This window comes from Callorhinus ursinus, unplaced genomic scaffold (assembly GCF_003265705.2).
Source record: "Callorhinus ursinus isolate GAN/ISIS: 27379988/994484 unplaced genomic scaffold, GSC_fseal_2.0 scaffold56, whole genome shotgun sequence".
Taxonomy (NCBI): Eukaryota; Metazoa; Chordata; class Mammalia; order Carnivora; family Otariidae; genus Callorhinus; species Callorhinus ursinus.
Window position 1 is genome coordinate 688,881 of NW_027397118.1, and position 15,516 is coordinate 704,396.

The 15,516-nt window shown below is 49.6% G+C and overlaps 1 protein-coding gene across 1 annotated transcript in view; it reads left to right on the forward strand.

The window, feature by feature from the left end:
- Positions 1 to 3,516: 3,516 nt before the first annotated feature.
- CES1 (carboxylesterase 1) overlaps positions 3,517 to 15,516 on the forward strand; it is a 33,052-nt gene continuing 21,052 nt past the window's right edge. The window contains exons 1-6 of the mRNA XM_025852382.2: positions 3,517 to 3,664; positions 5,948 to 6,081; positions 8,289 to 8,442; positions 9,551 to 9,655; positions 10,659 to 10,763; positions 13,525 to 13,563. Coding sequence (XP_025708167.2) covers positions 3,536 to 3,664; positions 5,948 to 6,081; positions 8,289 to 8,442; positions 9,551 to 9,655; positions 10,659 to 10,763; positions 13,525 to 13,563 — 666 coding nt within the window. The 5' untranslated portion in view covers positions 3,517 to 3,535. The remainder of the gene's footprint in view (positions 3,665 to 5,947; positions 6,082 to 8,288; positions 8,443 to 9,550; positions 9,656 to 10,658; positions 10,764 to 13,524; positions 13,564 to 15,516) is intronic.

Here is a 15,516-nt window from a genome sequence, read left to right on the forward strand (position 1 = left end):
GGGTTCTCTGTGCCTCCTGGATTTTGATGCCTGTTTCCTTCCCCACATTAGGGAAGTTCTCTGCTATTATTTGCTCCAATATGCCTTCTGTCCCTCTCTCTCTTTCTTCTTCTTCTGGGATCCCAATTATTCTAATGTTGTTTCATCTTATCGTATCACTTATCTCTCGAATTCTGCCCTCGTGATCCTGTAGTTGTTTCTCTCTCTTTTTCTCAGCCTCTTTATTTTCCATCATTTGGTCTTCTATATTGCTGATTCTCTCTTCTGCCTCAGTTATCCTAGCAGTTAGTGCCCCCATTTTTGATTGCACCTCATTGATAGCCTTTTTTATTTCGACTTGGTTAGATTTTAGTTCTTTTATTTTTCCAGAAAGGGTTTCTCTAATAACTTCCATGCTTTTTTCAAGGCCAGCTAGTATCTTTAAAGTCATGATTCTGAACTCTAGGTCTGACATCGCATTAATATCCGTATTGAGTAGGTCGCTGGCAGACCGTACTACTTCTTGTTCTTTTTGTTGAGGTGATTTTTTCCATCTTGTCATTTTGTCCAGAGGAGAATAGATGAATGAGAGAACAAAATGCTAACAGGGTAACAACGTCCCCAGAAAATATATTCTAATCAAATCAGAAAAGACCTGAAACTAGGGGAAAAGTAAGGGAAAGAAAGAAAAAAGAAAGAGAGAAAAAAAAAGATAAAAACAAACAAAAACAGAACGAAACAAAAAAAAAACATAATATGATCAAATATGATCAGGCTGGTGCATAGATCAGTGCCACACACTAGATTTTGGGTGTATTTTAGTCTGTTAGAAATGTACCTCCTAAAATTTTAAAGAAAGACTTATATATGTACAAAATAAGGGTTGATATGATGAAGGGATGGAATATGAATGCAAAGATGAAAATTATAAAAAATTTTAAAAAAGGAATTGATAAGATGTTTGAAAAAAGAAAGAAGAGGATTAAAAAGAAGGAAAGAAAGAAAGAGAAAAAAAAGAGGGGGAGAGAATGTGATCAGGAGGAGACTAGAAAAAGCCATACACTAGAGATTTGGGGTATATTTTCATATGTTAGAAGAAACTGTATCTCAAAATTTTAAAGAGAACAACTTATATATATATCTGCCAAAAATAAGGGTAACTAATGAAGGGATAGAATATGACTCTAAAAATGAAAAATAAAAATGTTTTTTTAAAAAAGGGATTGATAAGATGTGGTTGAAAAAGGGAAAAAGAAAAATTCAAAGAAAAAACACAGTTAAAAAAATTAACTTTGAAAGACTAATGAATCATGGTAAAAAAGCCATGAATTCTATGGGCAGTATTTCGCTAGCGGTGGAGTTCTGCCGTTCTCCTTGATCAGTAAACTTGGTCTTGGCTTGCTGGCTGTTCGTGCTGTTCTTCTGGGGGAGGGGCCTGTTGTCGTGGTTCCCAAATGTCTTTGCCGGAGGCGGAATTGCCCCGCCCTTGCCGGTCGGGGCTAAGCAATCTGCTCGGGTTTGCTCTCGGGAGTTTTTGTTCCCTGCAAGCTTTCTGTACAGCTTTGGAGGACGACAGTGAAAATGGCGGCCTCCCAGTCTCCGCCCGGAGGAGCCGAGAACTCGGGGTCCCGCTCCTCAGTGCACCCCCAGAGAAAAGCAGTCAGTCACTCCTGTCTCCCTGGTCTCTGGCTGCACTCTGTGCTCACCTGGCCTGTGACTGAGCGTTATCTCTGGCACCAGACCCCGTGTGGAGTCTCCAAACCCAGCAGATCCCTGCAGTGCGCTCCCGCGCCGCTCCTCCCGGAGGAGGAAGGGGAGTCTCCCTGGCTCTGCCGCTTGTTGGGTCCCTGCTGGAGGAGCAGTGGCCCGACTGGGCCGCGGATCACAGTTTATGGCCACCCCAAGCGAGAGCCCGCGCCTCGGCTCCGTCTCTGCAGCCGGCTTCCCCGCTCCGATACCTGGGGGCTCTGCTGCACTCAGGCACCCCCGGTCTCTCTGTGACCCTGAGGGTCCTGAGACCACACTGTCCTGTGAGGGTTCCACCCCCTGCTTAGCCACTGCAGCGACGTCCCTCAGCGGAGCCGACTTCTAAAAGTTCCGATTTTGTGCTCCGCGGCTCTAGCACTTGCCAGAAGCGGCAGAGGCCCCCTCCCCCGCCGTCTATCCTCCCGAATATCACCTCGGATTCACTTCTCCGCACGTCCTACCTTCCAGAAAGTGGTCGCTTTTCTGTTCAGAGAATTGTTGCTATTCTTTCCTTCGATCTCCTGTTGAGTTCGTAGGTGTTCAGAATGGTTTGATCCCTATCCAGCTGAATGCCTGAGACCAGATGAAATCCAGGTCTCCTCCTCCTCCGCCATCTTGCCCCGCCCCCTGCCACAGAATTTTTTTTCCCTTTTTTGACATTTGATTTTCTTCTTTTATGATTGTTAGGCTCCTTGCTCTGGTGATCAGGGGAAAGTTCCCTTAGGATGAAAATGAAGAAGTCATTACTGCGGGTTCTGATTGTGCTAGTTGACAGCAGAGTGACTCGGTGACCTCATTTACAAACTGGGAGCGGTGATATCTGCATCCTGGTACCTTGAGATCCAGAAATGTTCCTTATACTGTCCTTACAAATATCATGCACTGTATAGTATAGATCTTTCTGGCTGTGTGACCTTGGGTAGGTTCTCTAACCTCTCGGTGCCTCAGTGTTCTCAACTGTAAAATGGGGATAATTATAGACTCTATGTTAGGGGGCTTGCCATGGGAGGATTAAGTGAGCTAGTATATGAGGAGTACTTAATGCCTGGCATGCTGGGAGGTCCATAAATCTTACCAGTTTTAGTCTGTGTTGGGTCTTTAAGATCTGCTATTAGGGAAACCAATAGTGCTTGCCTGGGATGGGTAAATTCTTAGCATGTCAGGGCTGCAAGACCCTTATACAAATCACTTCCCTCACATAGACCTGGCAGATTTAAGCCAAAGCAGGCAAGGAATTCACCCCAGGTCACCCAGAAAATTAGCGAGTGTGGCGGGACTAGAACAAAGTTCTCCTGATACTGCCCCACAAATATTTCATCCCTGACCTGTTGTAAGGCCTAAATGTCTGCCATTTGAGTGACTTCTCAGGGATTATGGAAGTCTGCCATGGACTAGAACATGCTTACCTAGTGGAGGACATGTTTACCTGGAACAGAGAGCTGGGATGCATCCAGGGCATGCAGGAAATGGTCCTCTCCTGGGCGGTCAGCATATGGGCAGCCTCCTCTCCTTGACCCAGGGCATCTCAAAGGCTCTGGGAAGGGGACAGGTACCAAGCGTTCTTACTATCTAGACACGGTCGTGGGAGACCTTAGCCTCAGGGTCCCCCCTCAAAGCCCAGCCACACACCCAAAGAGCCTCCTAACCATCCCAATGTCTCCAGCCTGGTAAGAACAACTCTATTTACCAGCCTCAGCCTGCCAGTCCAAGGCCCGGCTGACCGCAGGAGACATCTTGCTCAGCTCTGAGCAAAGCTCAGAACTTCTTCTTCCTTGTCCTCCCGCCCCCACCCAGGTGCTCCCAGGACGTGATGGCGGGGCAGGTGCTCTCAGAGCTCTTTACCAACAGAAAGGAGAACATTGCTTTCAAGTTTTCTGAGGACTGCCTTTACCTAAATATTTACACTCCCGCTGACTTGACAAAGAAAAGCAGGCTGCCGGTAAGTAGAAGTTTCCCGCGCTGCAGGTCTTCTGGTGTAGGGACTAGAAGAGGGTGAAGGCCGCTTGGGTGGGGGTTGTTTCAGAGACCCCAGGGCTTCCTTTTCCTACCACAGCCAGACCTCATGACCACAAGGAACGCAAGCTTTCCCTACCTCAGTTTCCCCTAGTGACAGACCTCTGGGGGAATTTGCTGTACTTCTGTCATGCACATTGTAATTTTTCCAGATTGTTTCTTGATAATAAAAGGACCAGAATGATTACTCTTCGAGATAAGCCCGTCCTTCCTTTACAGGTAGAGAGACTGGGGCCCAGAAAGGGGGAGGTGAGATCACACGCTGGGACTGGCAGGACCAGAGCAGAGGCCTTCAGAACTTCGGACCAAAGCTCTTTGACGCAGGCTAGGAAGCGAGCCTGTGGGAGGCCTTTCCTCAGCATAGTAAGAGGCTCCTCTAAAAACTTCCAGGGTCTCCTGAGAGGTGTTAGGGGCAGAGTCTGGGGCAATCCAGGAAGTGCATTCTTTTGCCTTTGGCCAAATATCTGGGATTTTATTGTAGCTTATTTCCTTCCTTAATTGTCTTTGGCATGGCTGATGACCCGATGAGTCAGCATTTCTAGAATAAAGGAGGCCCCAGGGATGGAGCAATTTCCAGACTCAGGCTGGGGCTTGGAGGAGATCTCCTGGAGAAGAAGGTGATCCCCGGGGTGGAGAGGTATGGGGATGTTCGTACCCAGCCATCTCTTGGCAGGATGCCCAGGAGTGGGGGAGGGCGTCTGTGAACTTGTGAGCAGAAGCTAGCACTGCCCATGCTTGACTCAGCGAGAAGGGACCAAGTTTCACTCGGTCCTCCATTCACACATTCTTCTGTTATGCACTCAGTGCTCCCACATGCATAGCTGCAATTGGGGGTTACAACAAAGAGGGACCAAAAAAAAAAAAAAACCCATCACCAGACAACCATTGCTTTGGAGGGTCTTACCTTCTGGAATGCTTCTTCAGCGAATCCCTGCTGACCAGCCCTTGGCTCAGCCTTCCCTCAGATGACTGCTAACTCAGTCCCTCCACCCAGACGTAGGCAAGGATCAGAGGTGGAGGAGGAACAAGGGGAGAACCTCTATTTATGGACACAGGCTCTGGAACTACAGTCAGGGCTTACATCCTGGTTCTGCCTTTTACTAGCAGAGAGACCTGGCTCTGTTTCCTTAGAACAGGGCTAATCACGTGTGAGTATCCAGTGGTGCATATCAGGCTTTGTCTAAGTGGCTGGTGAGTGCACAAGGCAAGTCCTCCTGAAGCATTAGAGTCCAAGGGAAGATCTTATTCCTCTCCTAACAGCAGGCCCACTGCACCCTGGCCAGTGGCTGCAGTGGGCTGGGTGGCTCAACAGGTGGTCTCCAGAGCTGGACCGTGTGGGTTCAAGTCCTGCTTCTGCAGCTTAATGGCTCTGCGAGCTCAGGCAGTTTTCTTGTCTGATAATGGGACAGTATTAGTCCCTATGGCATGGAATGGTACTTGGCACACAATTTGTGTTACAAATTCTTTTTTTTTTATGAATAAAATGATTACGACATAATTATTTTAGCCACTCTTACTTCCTGGCTACGTGAGCTCTTACAATGCCAGAGCCAAGCGTGATGAATTCCTATATCCACCCTCATCCTCAATTCTTACCGCCGTCCCCGGCACAGAGTAGGTCCTCAGATCCCTATTAGTGAGATCATTGAAGACTTACTTGAGGAGGTGGCTTTTAGACCAGGCTTTGGAGGATGTGGGACTTGGGGATGCGGCAGAGGCAGAAAGGACGGGATATTCAGAAGAGACCCCACCGGCGGCACGTGTGCTTCTCTGGACGGTAACTCGGGCGTGGGCGCAATTTAAGTCACAGCACAAGATGTATCTAAGATGAAGCCGAAGCACAGGGCTGTAGGTGGGCAGAGTTTGCCAGGCTGCAGGAGGGGCCCTGGCACGAGGGCAATGGGAGGAGTGTTGGGGAGATGACACTCTTAGCCGTGACTGTTCCCGTGACGAAGTTGTGAAGTTCATCGGCACTGGGGCCGGGGACACAGGCAGGGCAGCCAGGGTGTACTGGCTGGGGTGGTGGCCTGGGCCCCAGTTGGGAGGAGCAGGGAGAAGAGCAGCTGCCTGCTCCAGCTTTGCTGGTGGACTTCTGGTAATGGCCTCCTCAAGTCATGGCCAAGGGGTTGGTGACGAAACCAGACAACCTCTTGAGGTCCTGCCCAGCGCAGCTTCCTCTAACCAGTACAGTTGCTTCCTTCCTGTCCAGGTGATGGTGTGGATCCACGGAGGGGGTCTGGTGGTGGGCGGGGCGTCAACCTATGATGGGCTGGCCCTCTCTGCCCATGAAAACGTGGTGGTGGTGGCCATTCAGTACCGCCTAGGCATCTGGGGATTCTTCAGGTAAGATTCTGCACAGTCCTCACTGCACATTGCCCCACCCCACCACTCCCAAAGCGAGGGTGCTAGGTATTCAGCTCTGGCCAGGTCAGCCCTCAAAGGGATCTTTGCCAGGTTCCCTAGGAAAGCACCCAAGTCCCTTCATCACAGAGCTCTACTTACCTTCTCCATCCCCAGCCACACTGGGCCACTTGCTTCTGAGCTTTTGTAGGTGCTCTGCCCTCTACCTGGAATGCCTGTTCTACCTGACGAACTTCTATTCATTCTGCAAGGCCCAACCCAAATGTCATCTCCTCTGAAATGCCCCTCTCTTTTTCACTTGTAAAAGCACTTTGTACACCTCTGTCAAGACAGCATACAGCACAGCACTTAGAGGCTTACGCATCTGACCTGGCAGGAAAGGAAGGAAGGAGCTTACTCATGGCAGGAGCTCAGTACATTCTTGTGGGTGAAGGAACGGGGTGTCTGGAGCTGAAGACTGTCAGAGCATCCGACCCCAGCCGACAGTCCTCCTGGGAGGCATGTCAGACCCACTCATCCCATTTCCTCTGGGGAATTTGGCACACACATGGAGTGAAGGCAAAGCATCTTCTGCAGTGCATGTCCACAGGGCAGGAACCAGTGCTCCCGCAGGACATAGTTACTGTGAGCCTTTTCGGAATTTGCCAGCCACAGCGCCTCCGATCCTGGGATGGCTGCAGGTGGACTGGGGGAGGGGTGGACTTCTCACAGGAAAGACCCCCGGGGCTGGAGGAGGAGGATTATCCCAGGCGTGTCCTATCCCAGGGTGTATCGCCTTCACGGAGACCCCTCTTCTCTCCCACCTGTGGCCAGTCTCTCTGCTCCCCATTATGGTCAAGCTGCTACATGAGGCTTCCCGAGGCTTCTCCTCCCACTCTGTTCTCTGCCCAGTGACCCAAAAGCTTTTGGGCCAACCTTGGGAGCAGCCACACACAATTCCTCCCACGTGATCCTCTGGCCTCTGTGTGCATCTCTCTCTCCATCTTCACTGGTTCCCGGGTGACCTCAGGAGCCACATTCAAAGCTCCCTATTTCAGCCCCTGCTTCTTTGAAGCCCAGATGTACCTCATTAACTACGACCTTGCACCTGTTGCCGCCTCCACTGGACGTCTGAAGGGGACTGCACCCTCCTTGGGGACAGACTCAACCCTCGACTCCCACTGGACTTTCCTACTTTGCCCACAGCGCCTCCTGTCGGCTGCTGGCAGCACCCCCCACCCCCCACCGCTCCGGATAGACTTGTGGTCAGCCTTGACCTCTTTTTCTCACCTCTTCACATCAGGGTCAGCAAATCCTCTTGGTTCCACCTTTAAAATATATTCAGAATCCAACCACTTCTCACCTCCTCCCTTATGCCCCCTAATCAAAGCCCTCCGTGTCTCTGTCCCAGATAACTGTAATAACCACCTACTTTTATAACCTGCTACTTTGATGCTGTGTCTGTCTCATCCACACAGTAACCACAGTGACCATTTAAGACATAAATGGAATTTTGTCATTGGCCCTGAAATGGCTTCCCATGTTACTAACAATGACATCAAAGTTCTTACCAAGGCCCACAGAGTCCTTTAGCTGCATGTACTACACTCACACTTTTGTCCACTAGACCCCAGGACCTTTGAACTGGCTGTTTCTTCAGCCTGGAATTCCCTTCTTCGGATATTTGCAAGCTCATGTGCTCATTCATTCAGGTCTCTATTCAAATGCTACCGCCTCAAAGAGGCCTTTCTTGGTCATGTGATCTGAAATAGGACCCCACTGCTCCACCCCTGTCTTTTCCCTTACCCCATTTTACTTTTCCTAGAGGTACTTTCACTATCTGACATTATTTTCTGTATTTATCAGTTTGTTTGTGATCTGTAGTGTGAGCTCTGTATAGTCAGAGATTTGGACTGTTTTGTTCTCAGATGTGCTCCTAGCTCTTAGAACAGTGTTTTGCACAAAGTGCTCCTAGCTCTTAGTACAGTGTTCTGTGCAAAGTAGATGTTCAGTGAATAGATGCCAGTTAAGTAAATGTAGCACCCTACAACAGAACAATGCTACAGGAATGGAAGACAGAAGACCCTTGTGTCAGGGCTGTGGAAGGCTGGTCTTTTTCTAGAAGGCTCACCTAGAGCCCCCAGCCCCATCTATGGTCCTGAGAACCCTGCCATGTAGTCTGTGCTCCCACCCCTGCCCCATTCTTACAGCACAGGGGATGAACACAGCCGCGGAAACTGGGGTCACTTGGACCAGTTGGCTGCACTTCGCTGGGTCCAGGAGAACATTGCCAACTTTGGAGGGAATCCAGGTTCTGTAACCATCTTTGGAGAGTCAGCGGGAGGTGAAAGCGTCTCTGTTCTTGTAAGTGTTCCTGGCCCTGATATGGCTGCTGATGGGACCCCTTGGTTCCTTTGGACCAACTGGCAGCTTTACTTACAAGACCTGGATTCAGGGCTGACCCTACTCTGCACGGCATCAGTTGGTGGAGAGTTAATGGCAGAACTCTCCTTGGCCCCCAGGAGGCTCAGAGCGCAGGCTAGCATCCTAGGGCCTTGAGAATCTCTGGCCACAGCTACAGCAATGATACTCCTCCTCCTCTAACGTGGTCGAGTTCTCTCTCTCTCTCCTTCCTGCTCGTTTTAACATTAGGACTTGCGTCACTTCTCCTGGCAAGTAGGGGTGGGTATAGACTATGCGTAAGAGTTGGACAAAGTGACATTGTTGAGCTGGAAGCCAGGTCTGCAGGTCAAGAGACGCCAGCACCAAGAACAGGTCAGGGGCCTCCCGTGAGGACAGACGCCTCTGGGACTGAGATGTGGAGCTGGACTGGGGGTGGGGGCAGGGAGGGACAGGGAGGCATGGGACAGTGGTGTGGGCACCTGGGGCTCCTGGGGGCCTGGTGTGGGGAGTGGGGCTGGGGGACCCACTGAAGGCAGCAGAGATGGAAACAAGATAAAATGCTGGGAGCCATAAACCACCTTCCAACCCCCCACTGTTGAGCAGAGGGTCGGTGCTATTACTGTATTTTTAGCAATATATGTATTGGTTTCCTTGTCCAATACTCAGAGGGAAATGTTTTTATATATTATCAAGTGGAGAAAAAGGAAAAGTACAAAGAAGCACAAAGAAGAAAAGAGACCTCCATAGTCCCATTACCCAGGGAAGCTCACCACAGACATTTTGAGACTTATTTTTCTAGTGTTTTCCCCATGACTCACTCCTGTCTCTCTATCTATCTATCTGTCATCTATCTGTCTTAAGATTTTTTTTAAGATTTTATTTATTTGAGAGAGAGAGTGAGAGAGAGCATGTCGGCCTGGGAACAGGGCCAGGCCAGGCGAGGACCTGCCACAGTCCCTGGGTGCCCGAGTCTCCAGGGGAACGGGCCAGGCCAGAGCTAAGGATGAGGTGGCCCTTGAAGACCCCTCCCCATGAGCATAAACTCTCTTCCTGTCCACTCCCCTGCCAGGTGCTGTCTCCCCTGGCCAAGAACCTCTTCCACCGGGCCATCTCTGAGAGTGGTGTGGCCCTCACAGCTGTCCTGGTTAAGAAAGACATGAAGGACACAGCTCAGGTAGGTCTCACGCTGGACCACTGCCACACCCTTGGCTCTGCTCTCCTGGAATCTTCAGGGGCCTTTCTTGCCATGGGATCCAGCGGGCATCATCAAGGAATCACCAAAGTAAGAACAGTTGAGTGGAAGGACAAGGAGACACCTCAGCCAGCCTCCCAGTTTGACCGCTGAGCAAACTGGGGCAGACAGTGGAAGCAGCTTGTCAAGGTCAAGGAGCAATTGGGGCAGAGCTGGGACTCAAACAGGTGACTCTGGACTGCCAAGACAGTGCGCTGTCCCCTGAGCACTCTTTCCAAAGTGTGCCAAGGTGGGGTGCCAGCCACATGGTGGGCAGTGGACTGTCACCGTGTCTGGTCTCTCTCAGGATCTGAGTTCTGGTCACCCACTTGCAGCATGTGGGCCTGGAGTGGCCCCCCCTTAAGCGCCTCATGGCTGGGGTGGGTTCCTGGGAATTCATTCATTCATTCATTCATTCATTCATTCATTTATTCGTCACATAATTTTGATATAGCCAGACATCTAGTAGCCTCATGAAGTTTGCATTCTATTAGAGGAGACAAATTAATGATTTTTATAATCACACAGATTCTAAAATCTCAACTGATAAGGCAATAAAGCAGAGGTATCTGATGTCATAACGGAATCCAAAAAGAACACTTAACCTAGTGCATAGGGTGAGGTTATCACGAAAGACTTCCTGAAAAGAAATTTGAAACCAGGCAGTGTGAGTCTGGATTCCGTGCTCTGAAGCCCCACTTCGTGCTCCCTCCCTTTTGACACTCAGCTCTCAGATCATTTTGCCCATTTGAACAGAGATAAGGTAACAGAGACAAAGCTTGTTTAATTGGCATGACTGGGACCCAGGACCCTCACCTGCTGGTCTAGAGTGTGTTCTGCTCCCCTCTGCTGCCTTTAGAAATGAAGGTTGGGGTAGAACACCTCTTTATTGATCGAGGGAAGGGACATGGCTCTTGAGTTCTACAGTTGCCTGTGATCTCTGCAGCGAATTGGTGTCTTTGCTGGGTGTAAAACCACCTCCTCGGCTGTCCTTGTTCACTGCCTGCGCCAGAAGACGGAGGATGAGCTCTTGGAGACGTCGCTGAAGATGGTAGGCATATCCATTCTCATGACCGCACAAGCCCCCAACCCTGTGCACTTGACCCAAGCTTCATTATTTCAGCTGTCTCTTTGCCCCTGCCCCAGAAAACTGCCTGGGACAGTGTTCCTGGCCCCCAGGGAACAGTGTCAGCCTCTGGATCTGAATGGGAATTTTTTTTTCTTTTTTATTATGAAGTATCTCAAACATTTGCAAAGTTGAAAAACAACATAATGAGCAAATTGTGTGATAATTTCTCACCTCAACCCCAACTCACTGTTTTCCCATTCTTGTTTCCAAATGTATTTTAAAAGACGTTAAGCATTACATATTCCCAGAGGTAACTACTGTTCTGAATTTTGAGGATGGGATATTAAGAACAAAGATTTTAAGGAAGGTTGTCACACTGTATCTTGCTTAATTTAGAGACTACCTCAATTATAATCCCGTGGTGGCCTGAAACTCTGCCTCAGTTGTGGTTCTAGAATAACCATACATCCACCCACCCACCCATCCAACTATCCATCAACCCATTCATCATCTTATCTTCCATCTATTCATCTGCCAATCTATCAGTATTCTTTCATCAGTTTAATATCCATCCATCCATCCATCCATAACTTTCATTCATCCATAACTTTCATTATTTCCATCATCCGTGTATCATCCAACCACCATATATCTTCACCCCAACATTCAACAATCCGGAAACAGTGATCCATCCAAACCTAGTCAGCTAGTTATTATTCATCTATCTACCTATCCATGCAGTTCATCCACACTCCATGTAGTGACCAACTCCATCCATCATCTAGCCATCCGTCCATCCCTCCATCCCTCCATCCATCCCTCCCTCCATCCATCCATCCATCCATCCATCCATCCATCCATCCCTCCATCCATCCATCCATCCATCCATCCATCCATCCATCCATCCATCCATCCCTCCATCCCTCCATCCATCCCTCCATCCATCCATCCATCCATCCATCCATCCCTCCATCCCTCCATCCCTCCATCCATCCATCCATCCATCTAGCCATCCATCTAGCCATCCATCCATCCCTCCATCCATCCATCCATTCATCCCTCCATCCATCCCTCCATCCCTCCATCCCTCCATCCATCCATCCCTCCATCCATCCCTCCATCCATCCCTCCATTATCCATCCCTCCATCCATCCATCCTAGGTGTATGGAAAGGATAACTGGGAGGGGGTGTGACGCAGACATTAATCATATATAGTGTGCTGACAAGGAACTATCCAAGGAGAAACATACTCATATACTTCGTAGGTTAAGGATGGTGGGAGTATATAGAGAGGAAATGCTCATAATAGCAGGGATGCTTCACAGAGGAGGTGACATTTGAGGACTGATGGATGGCTATGACAGTGTGTCATCACAAGGACACCCAGAGAATACAGCAGGAAGGCCCAATGGGAACTATTCCTTCTGTGGGGGAAGGGTGTGAATGTGTGGTCGGGCATAGCTTGAGCCCCTGGACTCTGTCTGGGCTCTCAGCTCCTGAGGAAACTCCTGGACCCCAGGGCCAGCGCTCTGACACTAGACTGCTCTGTTTCCTGGTTTGATTCCAACGTGATCTTGGTTTTGCGGGCTCAAATAAGGTGATCAGTGCATTCAAAGAATGAAAACATAACCATTTCTAATTCCTGAAAAGAGGCAGGTTTATTTCAGCAGTTCTTCACTGGCTTAAGAGGACCCAGCTTATAAGAGAAGAGTTGGTGATTTTGAGAAAACCCAGAGGACTTAAGGGCCTATGTTATCCTTGTGAGATTTTCTGAGATCATGTAGAGTCTTTCCATGATTATCAACTCTCCCCAAAACACACACACACACAGGCACACAGACACACACACCTCTGACTGGAAGGGCCACAACCCATAATAAGGAGTGCCTGACTGGTCACTCGCTGCATACTGGTCAGACTTATTAGCTACAGTGTAATATTACAATCAGTGCAATCTTAGCGAATATATAACAAAGAGAAGCACGGGGTGGGGTGAATTTCAGTGAGCTTGTATAAATCAGGACTTTCTGATGCAGGATGAGGAAACTTATCTCAAAGTGTCTTGAATGGAGAAAGAACTATCTTGTAACAAAATCTTTAGGTGACGGACTGGTTTCAGGCATGGCTGGATCCAGAGGCACATATGGTATTATTAAGAATATATCTGCTCTATCCCTCAGCCTTTTTTTTTTTCTTCTCTCAGTGCTGGCTTCACTCTCAGGCAACTTTGTTCCCTGGGGAGGTAGAGTCAGCGAGAGCATCTAGACTTACATCCTATCTGTTTAGACACGGTTCACAATAATTCCAACGAAAGTTTTGGGGTAAAGTCTATTGGATTGACATGGTTATGTGCCCATACCTGAACCAATCTCTGTGGTCAGGGAGATGGGGCACCCCAAGTCACATATAGATGCCCGGATTTGTGGAGTGAGAATGGGGAAAAAGGAGGCCCCCCAAAGGATGACTGGGAGAGTGTTGTCTAGGGGAACAAGAAGGGGAAATGGATGGAGGGCAAGGCAGGCAGGAAGAGCAGAGAGCCGGCTTCCGCAGCACTCTCTGCCCCCATCCCACACCTACACCTGTGCCCCTGCCCAGGGCAGCCAGTGTCCTGCCCGCTTCCTCTTGGCCCAGCCGGGGTGGCACCGGGAGGGAGATCCCGACACCCTTGGCACACCGCTCGCAAAGGTTGGCTTTTGTCCCTGGAAGCCTTCTCATGCACACTCTCTGCCTTTATCTTCACAGAAATTTTTCACTCTTGATTTGTTTGGAGACCCCAGAGAGGTAAGAACTTTTGGTTTCTTGATTACAGGTTTTAAGTCCTGACATGTTTAAGCTCCAGTTAAATATGAATGAAAAAAATCCTCCCTTGGGACTCATGGTAACTCCTTATGTTTACATTGCTGAAGCCCAGAGAGGGCCAGCAACTTGCCTGGATAACACAGCCAAGTGGACCAGACATGGGACTGGAACGGATTCCCTTGAGTCCCAGCTCAGTGCTCCCAGTTATCACCTCTGTGTCCCTTGGGACCAGCCTACTCCCCACTTCTTGTTTACATTTCCTGCTCCCAAAATTGTCCCTCAGGAGAGGACTGGACTAGAAACTTCCACTATAGGGTGGTGGAGATAGCTGGATGAGGAGTTTCTTCAGGAACCTTCACTGAGGAGCTAGGTCTTTCCCGGGAGGGAAAGCTGTGCAAGCTGTGCAAGCTACACGGTTAGCAGGACCCTCCGAAAGAGGCCAAGAATCTCAGCCCTGAGGACACCACCCTCCCCCCGCCGCCCCGGAACTCCAGGAGCCTCCCATCTCCTTCCTCCTGCCTCGTGCCTTCCAGCACATTGACAGGTTCTGAGACATCTCTGCCACATCTTGCAGGGTCCTGTGCTCTCTGCTCTCTCCTGGGGATCCTGGCGCCTGCCTTAAAAGGTGTTGTGAGGATTCCCTGAGATTCACTCAGCAAAGATTTCATTAGCACTTACTATGTGCAGTGACCTGATTCAGCAGCTGGGGAAATAGCAATAAAACAGGCAAAACAAATCTAATGCCCTGCCCTCTTGGAGTGAAGGGAGAGAACAGTAACAAAAAAGATATGTCATGCGTTTGGTGATGGTCCTCGCTATGAAGAAAAAGAAAGTGAGGAATGGGGATAGGGTTTGCGGTGGTTTGGATTTGCATAGCAGGGTCAGGGAATGGCTCAACAAGAAGGTGACACTGGGGCCAAGTTCTGGAGGCGGGGAGGAAGGCAGCCGTCAGGAAAACTGGAGGAAGAGTGCTCCAGGCAGAGGGAACAGCAGCTGCAAAGGTCCCGAGGCAAGAGGCCAGTGTGGCTGGTGTGGAGGGAGTCGGGGGAGGGCACAGGCTTGGGGCCAAAAAGGAAAGAGAAAGAGAGGTGGGGGCAGTCCCTTTGGAGGACTTGGAGTTTGATTCCAAGTGAGATGGGAAGTTTTGGGAGGGTTTTGAACAGAGGAGGGAGTTGACCGTGGGTTTACAAAAGGGCTTTTTGATTGCTGCATGAAAACCCAAGGTAGGGAAGGGTAGGGCAGCCCCAGGGAGACCAGCTGGGAGGCCCCTGAGCTGCAGCAGGACGGGCCATGGCGGCCCCGGGCTGGGCCCATGGCAGGGGGGATGGTGAGACGGGGCCAGAATCTGGATAATTCTGAAGTCATGGCTGACAGGGTTTGCTAACGGACAGGATGTGGGGCGGAAGTCTCCCCTGGACTTGGACTGTCTTTCACCTCTACGTCTCCTCCCCACCCTTGCCCCACGATGCTGCCACACTGACCCTTGTAAACGTAGGTCAGGGCATGTCACCTCCTTAAAAGGCTGGCCTTCCTTACAAGACCAGTACCCTCGCCCCCATGGAGTTATTCCTTCAGAGCATAGCCCTCTGGCTGCTCTCTGCCAGGCCTTATGCATAAAATGTTCTGCACCAGCTGAGCCTCCTAGGCCGTGCCCAGGCTGGCAGAGGCTTTGGGCCCATGTGAGGAATTTTCATCAAAGGTAACACCGAAAATGAAGACGTTTTCCAGTGCAATGAGAGCCCATCCCTGATGCTTTTATTTGTACTTTTTTTTTTAAGTCTTTTTGTTAAATTGTTTTGTTAATCACCATACATTACATCATTAGTTTTTGATGTAGTGTTCCATTATTCATTCTTTGTGCATAACACCCAGTGCTCCACGCAGAATGTGCCCTCTTTAATACCCATCACCAGGCTAACCCATCCCCCCACCCCT